This window comes from Galeopterus variegatus, unplaced genomic scaffold (genome assembly GCF_000696425.1).
Source record: "Galeopterus variegatus unplaced genomic scaffold, G_variegatus-3.0.2 Scaffold398, whole genome shotgun sequence".
In the NCBI taxonomy this organism is placed as follows: domain Eukaryota; kingdom Metazoa; phylum Chordata; class Mammalia; order Dermoptera; family Cynocephalidae; genus Galeopterus; species Galeopterus variegatus.
Window position 1 is genome coordinate 291463 of NW_007726509.1, and position 15653 is coordinate 307115.

At 43.2% G+C, this 15653-nt stretch overlaps 1 protein-coding gene across 1 annotated transcript in view; it reads left to right on the forward strand.

Annotated features, from left to right (window-relative positions):
- The window catches only part of CLIC6 (chloride intracellular channel 6), a 46949-nt gene that overhangs the window by 1916 nt on the left and 29380 nt on the right, over window positions 1-15653 (forward strand). The window contains exon 3 of the mRNA XM_008568324.1: window positions 6-430. Coding sequence (XP_008566546.1) covers window positions 6-430 — 425 coding nt within the window. The remainder of the gene's footprint in view (window positions 1-5; window positions 431-15653) is intronic.

The window sequence follows — 15653 nt, forward strand, 5'->3', positions numbered from 1 at the left end:
CACGGGGGGCGCGGCCGCGGACGCCGCGGAGGAGGCGGGGAGCCCGGAGAAAGAGGGGTCCCAGGAAGCGGTCCCCGGGGACGCTGAGGCAGACGCTGGCGAGGACGGGGAACGGGGCGGGCCCCAGGAGGAGGCGGAGAAGGCAGAGGAGATAGGAGAGCCGGGCCCGGAGGGGCCGAGCGAGGAAGCCGCAGCCTTCCTCGGGGACAAGGAGGACAAGGAGGAGCCCCCCGACGGCAGCCCCCGTGCGGAGGCGGCTGTGTCCAGCGGGGCCGCGGAGCCGCAGGCCGGGCTCAGCAACCACCTGGCGGAGGAGCTCAGCGCCGAGGGCGGCGACGATTCGGCGCGAGTGAACGGCCGCGGGGAGGACGGAGAGGCGTCCGAGGAGGGGGCCCCGGGGCAGGAGCACGACATCACCCTCTTCGTCAAGGTAAATGTCGCCTCCCCCGACTCCTAGGACGCCCCCTCCCATTCTTAGCCTTGGTCTTCTCAGATCCGAGAGGGACGCGACAGGGAGCGCCGCGAGTGTGCCCTCGGTGTCTCGATTGTCACTAGGCTCTTCCATCCGCAGATGGGAGGCGGGACAGGCGGGGTGTCACGCAGAAGAGTTTCAAGAGCAGTTGGGGGAGGACTTGACAGTTTGGAAGCAAAGAGGTTGGGGTCGGGGTGGTGAGTCCAGCATCCCACTGTCAGCTATCCTGAAATTCCTAACCGGCCGTCCTAGTCGGGAAGTTATTAAAGAATTTTGCAGCCTATAAAAAGCGCCATGCCCTGTTGGTGTTCAAAGGAATTTCTGCCAAAGGAGGCACTAATGCTTAAAGTAAATAAGTGCAAACAGGTAGGTTCCAGGTGAGAAGTACCCCCTGGACTCCAATCTCAGAGGCCCAGAGCTGCTGATGTTTTCAGCCCCCAAAAGGTATTCCACTTTGGTAGAATCAATAATATATGTTCGGGAGGAAAGTGGAAACTTACTTACATATTCTGATATTTATTGAACGTTTTGACATTAATTTTGGAAGAATACAAGGTGCTGGTGACTTGAATGTCGTCTGCCTGTATGTCATATTTTCAACTTCACCTCTAACAGGGAGAGGGCAACGCTTTTGTGAAGGAATCTATAGAGACACTACTGAGGAAGTTTTAAATGGGCATTTTTTACAAGGCATCAAAAATACAGGGACAAAGTCCAGCAGCAGCTCACACCAGGATCATTATTTTTTTTAAAAAAGTCCTTTCGGAAGACCTTTGGCCAGACCTAGGAAAGCTGGAGATAATAAGGTTAAGAATGTGAATTGTATGTTAAATCTTAATCCTTCAGAAATACTTTCAGGCTTATAGAAGCCAGTTAGGAGACCTCTTAAAAAGTCCTTTCGGAAGACCTTTGGCCAGACCTAGGAAAGCTGGAGATAATAAGGTTAAGAATGTGAATTGCATGTTAAATCTTAATCCTTCAGAAATACTTTCAGGCTTATAGAAGCCAGTTAGGAGACCTCTCAGGCTGAAATGTAAGCACATTCTAAGAAGTAAAAAAGAAATGCTCCCAAAGTGATTAACATAAGAATTTTAAGAATTGTTTGTGTGGCAGGGGACTGGGAAAGAGTGGGTAGGCGTTTCTTCCCTAGTGAGAAGGCGCTGTTCCTAGTATTTTTAAAGACCCTGGGACATTGTAAAATTACATACTGGGACATAACCTGAGGGCACTATCCCCGGTGAGGCCACTGGGAAGAGCTAGAGCACATGCTACCGTGTGGCCCCAAGTCTGCTCCTCTTGGCCACCTTGGTTTGAGAAATTTCCCGTAGCTCTGGTTGCATGGCTACATGATTCCAGCAAATGGCCTCTTACCACAGTTTTGAAACACAGTAACAGCTTTCTAATTTGTCTCCCTGCTTCTGTTCTTGGCCCTGTCTAGTCTAGTGCCTTTGTAATAGCCAGTGAACTAGGTAAAAGATCTGATCATTTTGCTTCTTGGTGTAAAATTCTTCAGTTGTTTATTGGAGACTTCCAGAAAGATTTACACTCCTTACGCCATTCTGTCTGGGCTTCCCTTGGCATTGCTGGGTGTCCCCACCCTTTGACACTGATGGTACTGCTATGCCAGCTGTATTAAACTACTTACCTTTCCTTGAGAAAAAACATTCTTTCCTGCCTTGAAGTTTTGCATGTGCTGTACCCTCTGCCTGAATGGAGTTTCTCCCTCGTTGCTCCTATCCCAGGTTATCTGCTACATGTCCAAGATTTAGCATGGGCATCGTCTCCTCTGAGGAGACTTTTCCGCCCCCAGTGTGGGTTTGGGTGTCCTGTTGAATCTCCATTCATATGGCGCTGTCCTCAGCATGCTTTGTCTCTTCCCTTGACCGTGTGAAACTCATCGTTATGGCTCTAGTGTGGAGCACAGATGTGTTATGTGATGAGGATTTGAATGGGTGGCTGGCTGCCTGCATGAGGTAGTGTAGTGTGATGATCAAGAACATGGACTTCAGAGCCAGCAGGTCTGGGATAAAATCCTGACTCTGCCACTTTCTTGCTGTGTGACGTTGGGTGAGTTACTTAACCTTTCTGTGCCTTTGTTGTCTCATTAATAGAATGGGGACACTAGAAGTATCCAACCCTTTGAGGTTATTGTGGGAATTTAAGAATCAGATTACGTAAAGCACTTAGAACAGTGCTTGGCTTGAAATAAGCATAGTAAAGTTTGATTTCTTATTGTTACATCTGCTCTGCTTCCATAAACTTTCATTGAGTTTGCACAGAAACAGTCCCTTCCCATTCTATCCCTGCCATTTTTCTTTCTTTCTTTCTTTTTTTTTTGGGGGGGGGAAAATCCCTCTAGGTCTTCAATTATCTCCGTTCTCTGGGGAAAAAATGTTATGAAAAGTTTTGGGAAAATCCCTCTAGGTCTTCAATTATCTCCGTTCTCTGGGGAAAAAATGTTATGAAAAGTAAGAAAAACTTGTTTTCTCGGATGCTGCTGGCGAGGAGTTTGTGTAGGCAAAGGCAAGGGGCATCTGGTGGGCAGCTTTACCCTGATGACTGACTGGGTGCTCAGTTGTTGACCTTTTTATTCTCCTTTGAGAAAGGAAACAGATCTCCAAACAGTGAGACTGATTAACTTCTCTGGGTCACTTAAGATGTGCCTCCTAGGATTGATAAGGCATATCAGTTTCTTCTTATCCTACTAATCATTCTCTTTAAAAACAAAAAAACAAAGGACCTCAAAGGAAAAAAAAAAAAGAAAAGAAAAAGACTTTTAGACTCTTATATCTTCCAAGTTTGTAATACTTGACTTGAAATTCTTAACCTTAGTTCAGAACAGGATTTCTCCGCCAGAATTAGCTTTTTCCATGTTCCTTCTTTGGGCTCCATTTTATTTGGATTCAATACTCCACAGTGGACAGCTGACCTGGGTTTTGTGAACATTTCAAGGCGAGTACTCAGGCTGGGTTTTCTATGGCATGGCTGGAGTGTGGAGTTCACAGAGCTGTTCTTTAAGGATTACACTGCAATATTCTTCCAAAAGCTCCCCTGACCTTCAGATGAGAGCCTGCTAACCCCATTTTAAAATCAATTAGCCCACATTCCATTTGTGTACTTTTAACTTTTACATTTTTTCCTTTTTTTTTTAAAAAAATAAGTGTTTTGGTTACAAATATACCTGAAAGTATTGACTTACTACCTAGTAATATCTAATAATAATTGCCTCAAATCTGTTTCTAATTTTAGCTGTCCGATAGATTATATTCCCCCATCTTTAGGAGAATTGTCATGTTATTAATTTGTCATTCTATTTTATTCTATATGTATGTAAGGATGTATTCTTGTAAAATATCCAGGAACATATACAACAGGCCAAGGAAGACCTTGAATTGTTTTATGGTAAATTAATTGCTGATTATGTGAACTTTTAGTTTTGTTTTCTCAAAGAAGTGTTAATTATTTGTTATCTAATTATAGGGTTACCCTGCAATGTACTTAGTAAGAAAGATTTTTCTCCTTTATTCACAACAGCAAGGAGTGACAACATAATAACATAAAACATAATATAATAACAACAAACAAAATGCTAACAACAAGGATAAAGTAAGGACTTCAGCAGCTGTGGAGAGTTAGTCACCAAGCGAGTCTTACTTACGGTTTTGTTTCCTCTAATCCAGCACGTATACTTGGAGTCTGGGTGTTTGGGTGGAACAGTCTGAGAAATGGATTTCTGGGAAAATTTTACATGGCTTAATTTCATATTCATTCATTGTGAACAGTGAATAATCCTGGGCCAGTGTCTAAGAATTTCTCAAATACTGTTTAGCACACCATATATTTAACTATTAACATGCAGGTATTGCTGAGCTCAAAAACTTTCATTCACCATCACATTTGGGTTCTCCAAAGAGGTGAACTGAGACCTGATGGAACCAAGTAAAACTCAAGAAGGATATTGCCTTTGAATGAGCATTGTCACCTAGAAATGCCAAAAAAAAAAAAGCTATCCAAATATTGTCACACCAGATGGCTGGACAGAAACATGCTAGGACCAGCATCTGATGGTCTCTTGCTAGACTAGTAGGCTGCAGCTCTCTGTGCACATTTTGCTGGGAGAGACATGTTGAGGCCTGTTGCTATCCAAATATTGTCACACCAGATGGCTGGACAGAAACATGCTAGGACCAGCATCTGATGGTCTCTTGGTAGACTAGTAGGCTGCAGCTCTCTGTGCACATTTTGCTGGGAGAGACATGTTGAGGCCTGTTCTGTGGGGTCTGGTGTTCGAGGAGCTTGAAAGGGAGCTATTTTCATATGTGTGTGCTATGTGTTCTGAAGGGATGTGAGCAAAGATGCACTTCTGTGACTTTAATTCTCCTCTAAAAACATTTTTGTATTGTGCTTTCTGATTGTCTTATGAAACACGCTTACAAATTACCTATATGAAATCAGTACAGGGTCATTCAGTGTAGAACAGGATGTTTTCCTAACCTCTTACATCCAGACACATGTGTGTGCACAGGCACAATGACGGCAGTGAGACCCCTCCTCACAATGAGATCCACATTATAACCCCCTCTCTATCCTCACCGCCAGGCACCGAATGAGCTCATGGAAGGCCCTCAGTCATTGCTTTTTGGTGACGATAGGTAGGTAGTTGGGTCGATGGCTGATCGGCTAAAGGTGACTCAGCTAGTGAGAAGCAAAGCCTGAACATGAGCCCACTTCCCCCTGTGCAGCCAGTGGCCTTTCCTCCATGAAGATGTCCTGGCAGCAGGGCTACAAGATGCTGAGGGCTTTGGGAACTTGTGGCTCTCTCCTGCCATGTGCACCTGCACCACAGCTCCCATCCCTGTCTGGGCTGATGGGCCATGTGCCTCCTGGGCCCAATTGTGCTTATTCACCTTTGGCATGGGCTGCCCTCCTTGCCTTTATGTCCTTGGTTTCACATGGCCAGAATTTCTCCATTAGACCCCCTCAGATATCCTGTTTCCTTGAGTACCTAAAAACCCACAGGACACATTCAGAAATACTACACTGGGTCCCTTAAGCATGTAAATTTACTCTTTCACTTTAGACACTTAGATAAAATCTAGAATTTGAAGGAATGAGTAAAAGCCAAAGCTCTGATCCATGCTTTAGGTTCAGGTGGATCATCATGCTATATATAGTTTCATATGAGTTTATCATCTACTGTGTGTTGGGCACTGTGCTAGGGTGTGGGGACACATTGGCAACCAAGGCTGCCAAGGTCCTTGCCCTCCCAGAGCTTACTATCTAGCATAGAAGACAGACATGGAGCGATGTAATACATCAAGTGTACATAACCTCTTCACTAGGCTGGAAGCCTGCAGTGGCAACGACCATGGAGATTTTGCCCGTCATTGTTCTCTCAGCCCTTAGCACAGGGTCCAGCACAGAAGAGACAGTGCTGGTTGATATGAAGAGATGGAGGCATGGAGGATGAGCAGGAGGACCTGCAGACGCGATGATAGTCACTAAGTAGTTGTTGACTTCATAGTATTTGGGGAGACACAACCATTTTACTTTCTGGTCCACAGAGCATGGGACCCTCTGCTAAGCCCTGGTACAAATTCCTCAAGATTTTCTAAAATAGGCTGGCTTTGGTCATCTGCCACTCTCTGAGCTCCTGCCACATTCAGCAAAGAAAAGGTTTTTTTGAGAGTTGGGGAGGTGGACGTTCAAATCTCCTAACCTCCTCCTTTTTCAGCATTAATTTTCTTGCTTTTTTTCTGCTTGAGTTTTCATTCATAAACTGGGCCCTGAATCTGGGGGATATTTTCTCCACAATGTAGACAGCTTCTGAAAGACACCTTTCTGCTTTCTGGCAGCCCATTCTCCTCTCCAGAGGGAGACAGTTCCAAGTCCATGTTCAGCTGGAGTCCTTGCTTGACTTGAAAACCCCATTTTCTCTTTCTCAAAACAGCATTTTAATTTGGAGGTGTTGCTGCTTATGTACAAAATTTCACTTAATGCTGCTTTGAAATTTTCCCGGTCTTGAATTTAATACAATTTCTTTATTCTTTTTTCCTGCTCTTCCATGGGGGACCATCTGCTCTACTAAACTTCTTAGCTCTCGTGTGAGGTGGTGAGTGGGCTAACAATTAGGTACATTTTAAGTGCTTGTTATAAATAATACTTTTGCCCAGCTGGTGCTGCATTATGGTATTTAATGTTGGAGAGAATGTCATTAGGAGTGTGTTCTGCTGCAAGTAATTATTTAATAACAAGTGGCTTTAAACAGAAGTTTATTTTTCCCGTACAACAAGAAATCCCGCTTGTTATAAATAATACTTTTGCCCAGCTGGTGCTGCATTATGGTATTTAATGTTGGAGAGAATGTCATTAGGAGTGTGTTCTGCTGCAAATAATTATTTAATAACAAGTGGCTTTAAACAGAAGTTTATTTTTCCCGTACAACAAGAAATCCGGAGGTAGGTGGATGCTGCAACTTCCCCATGGCATCAAGGGCACAGGCTGGTTCTTTGTGCTCTGTCTCCCATTATCATCACGATGGCTACCTTAGCCTCAAGCACTGAATCCTCACCAGCAATGTAGGAAGATAGGGGGAAAGGTCAAGGGCTTTCTTCTCATGCCTGTTTCTCTTTCATCAGGGAGAAGAAATCCTCCCCAGAACTCTTGCAGCAAACTTTCCTTTATGTCTCATTGGCTAGAATTGGATTCTGTGGCTCCCCCATCCAGGCCTTTCATGAGCACAAGGGAATGGGATTATAAGACTGGTGTAGACCAAAGGTCAGCAAACTATGGCTTGCAAGCCAAATCCAGTCTGCCACCTGCTTCATAAGAATGATTTTTATATATTTTTTCTTTTCCCTGCTGGCTGGTACAGGGATTGAACCATGGATCTTGGTATTTTCAACACCATGCTCCAACCAACTGAGCTACCAGCCAGCCCCACATTTTTAAATGATTGAAAAATATCAAAAGAATATTTCCCGACACATGAAAAATATATGAAATTCAAATTTCAGTGCCCATAAATAAAGTTTTTTGGAATCCAGCCATGCTTATTTCTTTACATATTATTTATGACTGGTTTCATAGTATAACAGCAGGATTGAGTAGTTGTGACAGAAACTCTATCACAAAGCCTAAAATATTTGCTATTGGGTCTTTTAAGAAAAAGTTTGCTACCCCCTTAGCTTAGATGTATTTTGATTCATCACCTGGGACTAGATACATTGCCATTCATACAAAATTGAATTTTTATTTAGAAGGAAGATGGGGAATGGCTGTGGAATAAAGAACTAGCAAGTTCTATCACAGTAAGATACATCTGACACTAAACATCATACATATAAAGTTAGAAATGCTTTTTGCCTATAAAGTTCATAATTTCAATTTAAGTAAAGTCAAAATAAAATATAGATTAAATATATTTATACACAGTTTGTTACAATACACTCATGTAGTCCATGGGATTCTTTTGTAAAACATTCTTACTGATATTTTTGAAAAGATAATACATTAGGATAATAAAAATTTATAAATATGAAAAGATATAATACAATGAAAAGTAAGTCTTCTTCCATTTCTGAGGACCAGACTCCCAGTTTTTCTCCCTAGAGACAACCACCAAATATCTTTCCAGAGATAATCAAGCATGTGTCCTCGTTGTATTAGTTTTCTATTGCTGTGTAGCAAATTACCCCAAGATTAGAACCTTGAAACAAAAAATATTTATTATTTATGGTTTCTCTTGGTCAGGAGTTTGTGAGCCACTTAGTTGGGTAGTTCTGGCTCATGAGGTTTCAGTGAAGATGTCAGCCAGGGCTGTGGGCTCATCTGAAGGGTTGATTGGGGCTGGAGGATCCACTTCCAAGATGGCTGACTCACATGTCTTTTGGCAGGAGGATTAGTTGCCCACCACTTAGGACTCTCCATAGGGCTGCTTTAGTGTCTTCACAACATGGCATCTGGCTTTTCCCAGAGCAGGGATCCAAGAGAGACCAAGAAAAAAGCTATGATGCCAGAAGTCACACATTGTCACTTTTGCCTTATTTTATTCATTAGAAATGAGTCACTAGGTCCAGCTCTCAAGGGGAGTGGAATTAGGCTCCACCTTTAAAAAGGGAAGTCAAGGCTGGCTGGTTAGCTCAGTTGGTTAAAGCATGGTGCTATAACACCAAGATCAAGGGTTAAGATCCCTGTACCACCAGCTGCCAAAAAAAAGTAATAATAAATAAAAATAAAAAATAAATAAATAAAAAGGAAAGTCAAAGTATTTGTGGACACGTTTTAAAAACACTAGAAATACATTGGTTTACATCTTGCTCTTTTCCTTTAACTCTCTGTCTTAGAAATCGTTCCCTTTTGGTACCTACAGCTCTCTCACATTCTTGTTAAAAATTTCATAGTATTTTAGTGAACGGTGTACTCTAGAATCGGTCACCCATGGATGGATGTTTAGGTACTTTCCTCTTTTTGATACATTAAACAATGGTGTAGTGAGTATTCTTCCACAGACGTGCAATAATACATGGGAGCTAAATTCTTAGAAATGGCATTGCTGGGGGAGGGTATGCATATTCAAAATTTTGATCACCTTTACAAAATTTCCTCTTCAAAGAGGTAACACCAAGGAGTGCTCCTTGGACACTGTATCAGTGCCACACTTATTTCTTCAACCTTCCCTGCTCAGGTATCAGCACACGTTTTGAATCTGAGAGGTGAAAAAATGATGTCCATTGTCATTTAATTTGCATTTCTTTTATTATGCATGGGGTTGAGTATGCTTTTATGTATTTAAAACCTATTGATATCTGTTTTTCTGTGAGCTGGCTGGCTATGTCCTTTGCATTTATCAAATGGGCTTTTGACCTATTCTTCCTGATTTTTATATAAAGAAATTAGATGTTTGTCACATGTGTTGCACATATTTTCATGAGAGTATGTTTGTACTGGAGCAATTCCTCTTCTTAGTCTTAGAAATTTCTTACACTTGATGCATGGAAAAACAAAGCATAGACTGTGATGCACTCTTACAATCTTCAACGTCGTTCCCCAGAATCTTTAAATGCTCTGTTTATTTTATATTCTATAACTTTTTAAATCCTGAGGGATTAGATATTTCCAGCTTTGAATTTCTCCCTTTCCTTTTAACTAGCAGGTATATTTTATCAAGCACTTGCCTTTTCAGAATTAAACTCTATGTTACATAGTAAGAATTCCTGTTCAGAACAAAGTTTAAACTGTAGATAGCAGGATCATTTCAAGAGTACATTACTCCATCTGAAAATGTAAGCTATATCTCTTCGGTCTTTGTATGCCATCTGTTGAAATGAATTTGGTTTCCACAGATCAAAACCATTCTGAAAATATCATCTATGATGCAGTGATATCAAAATATTGTCTCTGAGGTTGTTTTTCCTAGCCAGATATTTTATATATGCTCCTGTCTGTTGAAAGAATTGACCACAATTTATAGAAAATCAAATCATATTTGCATAGGTTCACAGGGAATGAGTTGAATTGTGGAGGGTTAGAAAGCCTGCCCATCGTTTATGTTTAATGAGTGAGAGGGAGAACTGAAATACTCAAATATCAATGTCTGTGTAGAAAAATAATTTGAAAGCTTTCAAGGGGGTAGCTCTATTGAGAAACAGAAACTATGTTGATGTATACTTATTTGGTCTGTAAGTATTAAGTTTAATCTCATGTGTGTGTAGAAAATCATCAGATTAAAAATATTCTCTAATATCATTATTATTAAAATTATAAAAAATTTTGTAGAGTTTACAGGGTCTACACCCAACTCACTGTTTCTCTTCCCTTTTCTACCTGGTCGTTCATTTCAAAGTTGAGTCTATTGATGTGGGGAGAAGTAAAAGTTGCTTTTCAGTCTTCCAAACTACCAAGTGGCGTTTTGGGCCCAAAGGTATATACTTAAAACAAATATTTACCGGTTTCCTGCCAAGCATCAGACATTGTGCTTGGTGCTTGGGGGCACAGCAGTGATTAAGACAAACACAGCCCCTGCCTTTCTGGAGCCATCAGCCTAGAGACTGACCCAGAAAGAAACGATTCCCACACAGTGAGAGGAGGGGACCACGGGGGTGCTGGGATGCAGGAAGAGCACGGCGGCAGCTGGGCAGTGGCACCCATCAAGGGGAGAGTACGACTCCAGATCTCTGAGTGTGAGGCTCTGCCCCTCTGCCGCAGTCCCCTCTATTTGGAAGGCTAACAATTTCTCCATCCATCGGCACAGTGGTGGACACATGACTGACAGCAGTGTAAAAGCACGGCTACTCTATCAGGTGGAAAGATTGGGGTGGTTAGTTTTTAATTAGATATTTTGCAGAATGTAAGTGTTATATCCCATAGCTTTTTTTCATCTAAACCAGCAATGACCCACAAGTCAGATGATATTTACAGACACTGGCTTTTGTCCGTGCACAGTAATTTAACAACTATTAAAGTACTGTGGCACGTGAAAGGTCAGCTTTCTCCTTCTGTCTCTATGGCAGGAGACTACAGTAAAGAATACAGTTGGAGACCAAAATGTGGGAGCAGAAGAAAAATTGCTGTCGTTACAGAACACGAGCAAGGGGGCCCGAGTCATCCCGTCTACCCCTTCCGCTGCCATTTCTTTGTCATCCCTAAGCAGCAGCATTTATTTAAAAAAGGGGAAGCATTACTAGTGCCCATTAGGTGGGTACTAGTCCCAGGGCCCCCTTTTTGTCCCAAGTGCGCAAGTTCAGAGTTGTCCTGCAGAAGCCAGGGAGTCGGGGCCTCTTTCACAAACTTACCCGACTCTGCCTTCTGGCTGGCAGACTCTCCGCTGGAGAAGATGGCCTGCTGCTGAGAGAAGAGGAAACCTGGACCCGTTCTGCCCAAGGCTGTAAGCTTGTATTTTTCTAACCTATCGGGGGCTTAGGCTGCTGCAGGCCAGCAGGAAGAACCTCATCGTGCAGCCCCCAGCGGCGCCCCTGGCCCTCCTATAGCCACAGTGGGATGTGGGGAAAAGGAATCAGAGCAGGAGGACCGTTGTTCTCTTCCTGGGTGGGGACACACAAAGTTGTTCTGATGAGGCCCTCAGGACAATGGCCACACGGCGTGTCCAAGACACTGGGCACATCGCAGCTGTCATGTGCTTTGAAAGCTGCACAGAATAAAGGTGTCATTGGTCTGGAGATCCAGGGATACCCTTCTCCCCAAATGAGAAAATTAACACTTTTTTGGTGCCTTTGGTGTCAGGGCCTTGGAAGTGAGTTCAAAGAACCTTAGAAAAACTTAATCTCTCCCTCCGCTTTGTTCTCTTTGCTTTAACTCCAGGCTGGATGCCTTCAACTCTATTCCCATAGATGGTCAGACTGATGGAGTTTTGGGTTGCACTCAATGGCTTCTTTGTGTCATCGAGCCCTCCACAGGGAGAATTTAATGCTTAAGAAAACTCAGAGGTATTAAGACATCAGATATTGAGGGGGAAGTTTTTTGTTAACTGCCATTTTAACCAGTATATTATGATTCTTTGACTCATAAATAGCAAGAATAAAGCAAGATCGCTCTGTTACTTTGCTAAGGAAGTACTGCAGGTATGCATCTCTATCCATTGCTGAATATAAAAAAGTGACTCCATTGCTTTTAGACCCTGCTAAAATTTTCATAAACCAGCTCAAGTTCATAAAGAACTGGATCTGTTAATAAATGATTTGAGCACTTTGGCACACCCTGGAATCATGTAGTGTGGTGGATTGAAGGTGGCTGCAAATTCTTTGATCGTCGTCCCATTGAGAAGTGGGGTCTGATTCTCATCCCTCCAAATCTCGCCTGATTTTTGTGCTACTTGGTAACCATTGGAACACAGTGTGAGTAATGTGGCTGATTTTGTATCACAAAAGGCTGCGCAGCTTCTGCCTTGCTCACTGTCCACCCTGAGGTCACCATGCAGGAGGGACTACATATAGTTATGTCAGGAAGCTCCATTTGACAATCCCAGCTAGACATGAGTGTGAAGCAGCCTTGGCCCCTCCAGACCATCCTGTCCACCAGCTGAACTCCACTGACTGACCTTTGTCAATACCATGTGCCACAGAAAGGTCACCCAGGCAAACCTTGGTCACATGTCTGACTCAGAAAATCATGAGATATAATAAAACAGATAACTTTAGGCTGCTAACTTTGGGGTAATTTGTTATGCAGCAGTTGGTGACTGGGACATGTGACTTATGTCTCCTCTAAGCTGGTGAAATCTGGATGGGTGAAAAGACAGGGCCAAGGTGGGAGGTACGAGTTCAAAGGTGGGAGTTATGCAATGGTTTAAAGCGGTGCAGGGGTGGGGGACAGTGCAGAGGACGGGAGGGAGGCGCCGTGTTGCCATTTGCCGCCTGCATTTTTCCCTTTTGAGTCACTATAAGGATTGGAATACTCTGTCATTCAAGAACGTGCATCACTGAGGTATATAAAAACAGGCTGCATTATTAAGCAGGATTTCCAGAACAAGACGTTCCTTTGTTGTAATAATTCCATGTGAGAATTTTACAAGGAAATAGGCTTTTCATCTCCAAGTAAAGCTTCAGTTGGTATCAGGCCATATTATTAAATAAGGATTAAAAATAGCCCTGGAGTTTTTAAAGCATAATTCATGTCTGAGAATAAGTGGCAAGTGCCATTTTGTTTGTTCGTGTCCTTCCTGTGACTTGGTTCCACCTGCGGTGACAATGAACACTGATATACCCAAGCGTTCTGCGGGAATGTAAAGCTAAGAGCAATGCAGTGCAGTAATTAAGCTATGTGGGTCATTTAATCCATCTTATAATAAATGAATTGTCACAGCAGTTGAAAGGAATAAATGACTGTACATGCTCAGGAATATGTTTAGGATTAGTAGGTTTTTGAAAAGTTCAGGTCTATGTTTCAAAGTTTTAAGATCTCAAATATACTTCTTAGGATCTAGGTGTAATGATGAAAGAAATTACTTCTAAGTTCTAAGGATATGGAGAGTGAGAAGTCTGTTTCAAGACAGGGTGTAACCCCTGTACAGCCTGGAGTGAGGAATCCGAGAACACCTTTTGCCGATAACGTGCACCCAGAGAGCGCACATTTCACTCCACTGGGGACAGTGGCCTAGAGCACCGGCTGGGTGTGCGGACAAAGTCAATCCAGAAAATGTCATCCACTGTGCGGACCTGTACTGATTTAAGAAAAAAATACTCCATTTTTCTTTTGTAGAATAGGTCTTGCCACCCTTATGGTGCATTTTTCCTTTATAGACTTACAAGAAGAGTGAAGCATAATGTTTGTGTCGTGGGGTGAGCTAGCATGATGACAACAAACAGTACCAGCCAGGATACGAAAACAAGGGCCCGACGGGCTTCCCTCCCGATCTGCATCGGCGCAGCGAGGGCGCACCTGCCCTGCTTCCACCCTGCTCTGCGAGAAGCCCTCTTTCTGCCTCTGGGCTTTGCTGGTTGTTGCTGTCCGCTCCCGATGGGCTTCGCTCCCGATCTGCATCGGCGCAGCGAGGGCGCACCTGCCCTGGTTCCACCCTGCTCTGCGAGAAGCCCTCTTTCTGCCTCTGGGCTTTGCTGGTTGTTGCTGTCCTTGTTGGCTATTTTGTCCCCCACTAGAAGACAGGCAAGGGAGGGGAGCTCACAAATAGGAATTCCAGAATCCGAGTGGGGGTCTCTAATTCTGATGGCTGCAAGGTCACCATCTCCCCAAAGGAAGAAGCCTTCCTGTATTCCATGACCCCTGCGAAGGTGTCCTTGCCCTTTACAGAAACTGTGAAATAGTTAAGAACTTGGTACCGACTGGTACTGTCTGTCACGTTTCTGTTGGTTTTGCCTCAAGTTATCTTTGTCACCCTCTTAAGTGGTTTATCTATCCTTCAGGACACTTTATGTTCCATAGGACACTTTTCCCTCAATTTTGTGGTTCATGGGACATTCCTATGAAAGTTGTTCTTTTGGTCACTGGCAAAGAGAATAATCTTTTGTATCATTTCCAAGGGAAAATCAGTCAGTATGTAATAAATGTAACTCACATTATCTCCCTCAGGAGTGTTGGCCACTTATTAAGAATGCCCTCCCTCTGAAGGGTATCAGTGGGTGATATTATATTTCAGTACCAGAATTTTTTATCTGCTGTCCAGAGTTTCAGGACTGTTAGCCTACAGCATATCTTATTCTGGTGAATTAGGGGAATTAGATTTTCAAGTTTGTAGAGTATTATTTATTAAGTTCTTGCTACCTGCTGTAATGGCATCTGAGTAAAAATGGAGAGTTAAAAGTCCCCTGAAATTATTCAGTTTATTCAGAGGGAATAATTTGAGAAGTGAATCTATGGGTCTGTATTTCTCCAACACTCTCCCCTATGGGTGGAATGTTCTTAACACAATGGATGCCCAAAGCTGGGTCAGGAACAGAGTGAAGCGACCTGATGTCTGAGATGCTCAGCGTTTCTGTTCCCAGTGCACGGTGACGCAGACTGTCTAGTGTCTTGGGGATCATTGACTGATTGATTTACATCTTCATTCATTGATTCAGTGAGCATTATTAAGCATTCCAAATTCCATAAAAGAACATCTTTTATTATTTTTGCCCAATTTTGTGTTTCAGAATGAGGTTTTGTTTCTTGGTTCAGGGCATACCATGTTTTGTGCCATTTTTACTCTGGAGTCTTATCTTCTGGAGCGGATCTTTACTGAACAGACTCGTAGATGAAATAGTGCAAAACCAAGCTCACCTCTTATCATGGTGTCAGTTGGAGGGTCTCCATGACCAGGGTCCTGCAGATGGTGCAGATAAGTGTGTGTTTGCATGGAGTCCTGGTCCAGGGAGCCAGGGGGTGACTGGTTTAGATGATGCCCAAAGCTAAGCTGGGCACACTGAGGCGTGTAGCTCACTATAGAGTCAAAAATACCCAAGACCCAGCAAGCCCCCTTCTGCCCTTTCATTCCCCGACCTCTTGTATTTTCTTATCTTTGCGGATGCTTTTATTTCAATGACAAGTTAACGAGAGGTCTCACAGAGTCATGACAATAGGATCTTTCTGATATCTCAGGGTGCTTGTGTGAAGTTGCCTTCAGTGTGGGGTGGGGATGGGAGTGAGGCGGGACAGCCCTCTCGAGGTTCAGAGGGAAAGCAAAGGGTCCCTTTTCTTATTCCCTTGCCTGAGGAAGAGTCTGCCTGTGCCC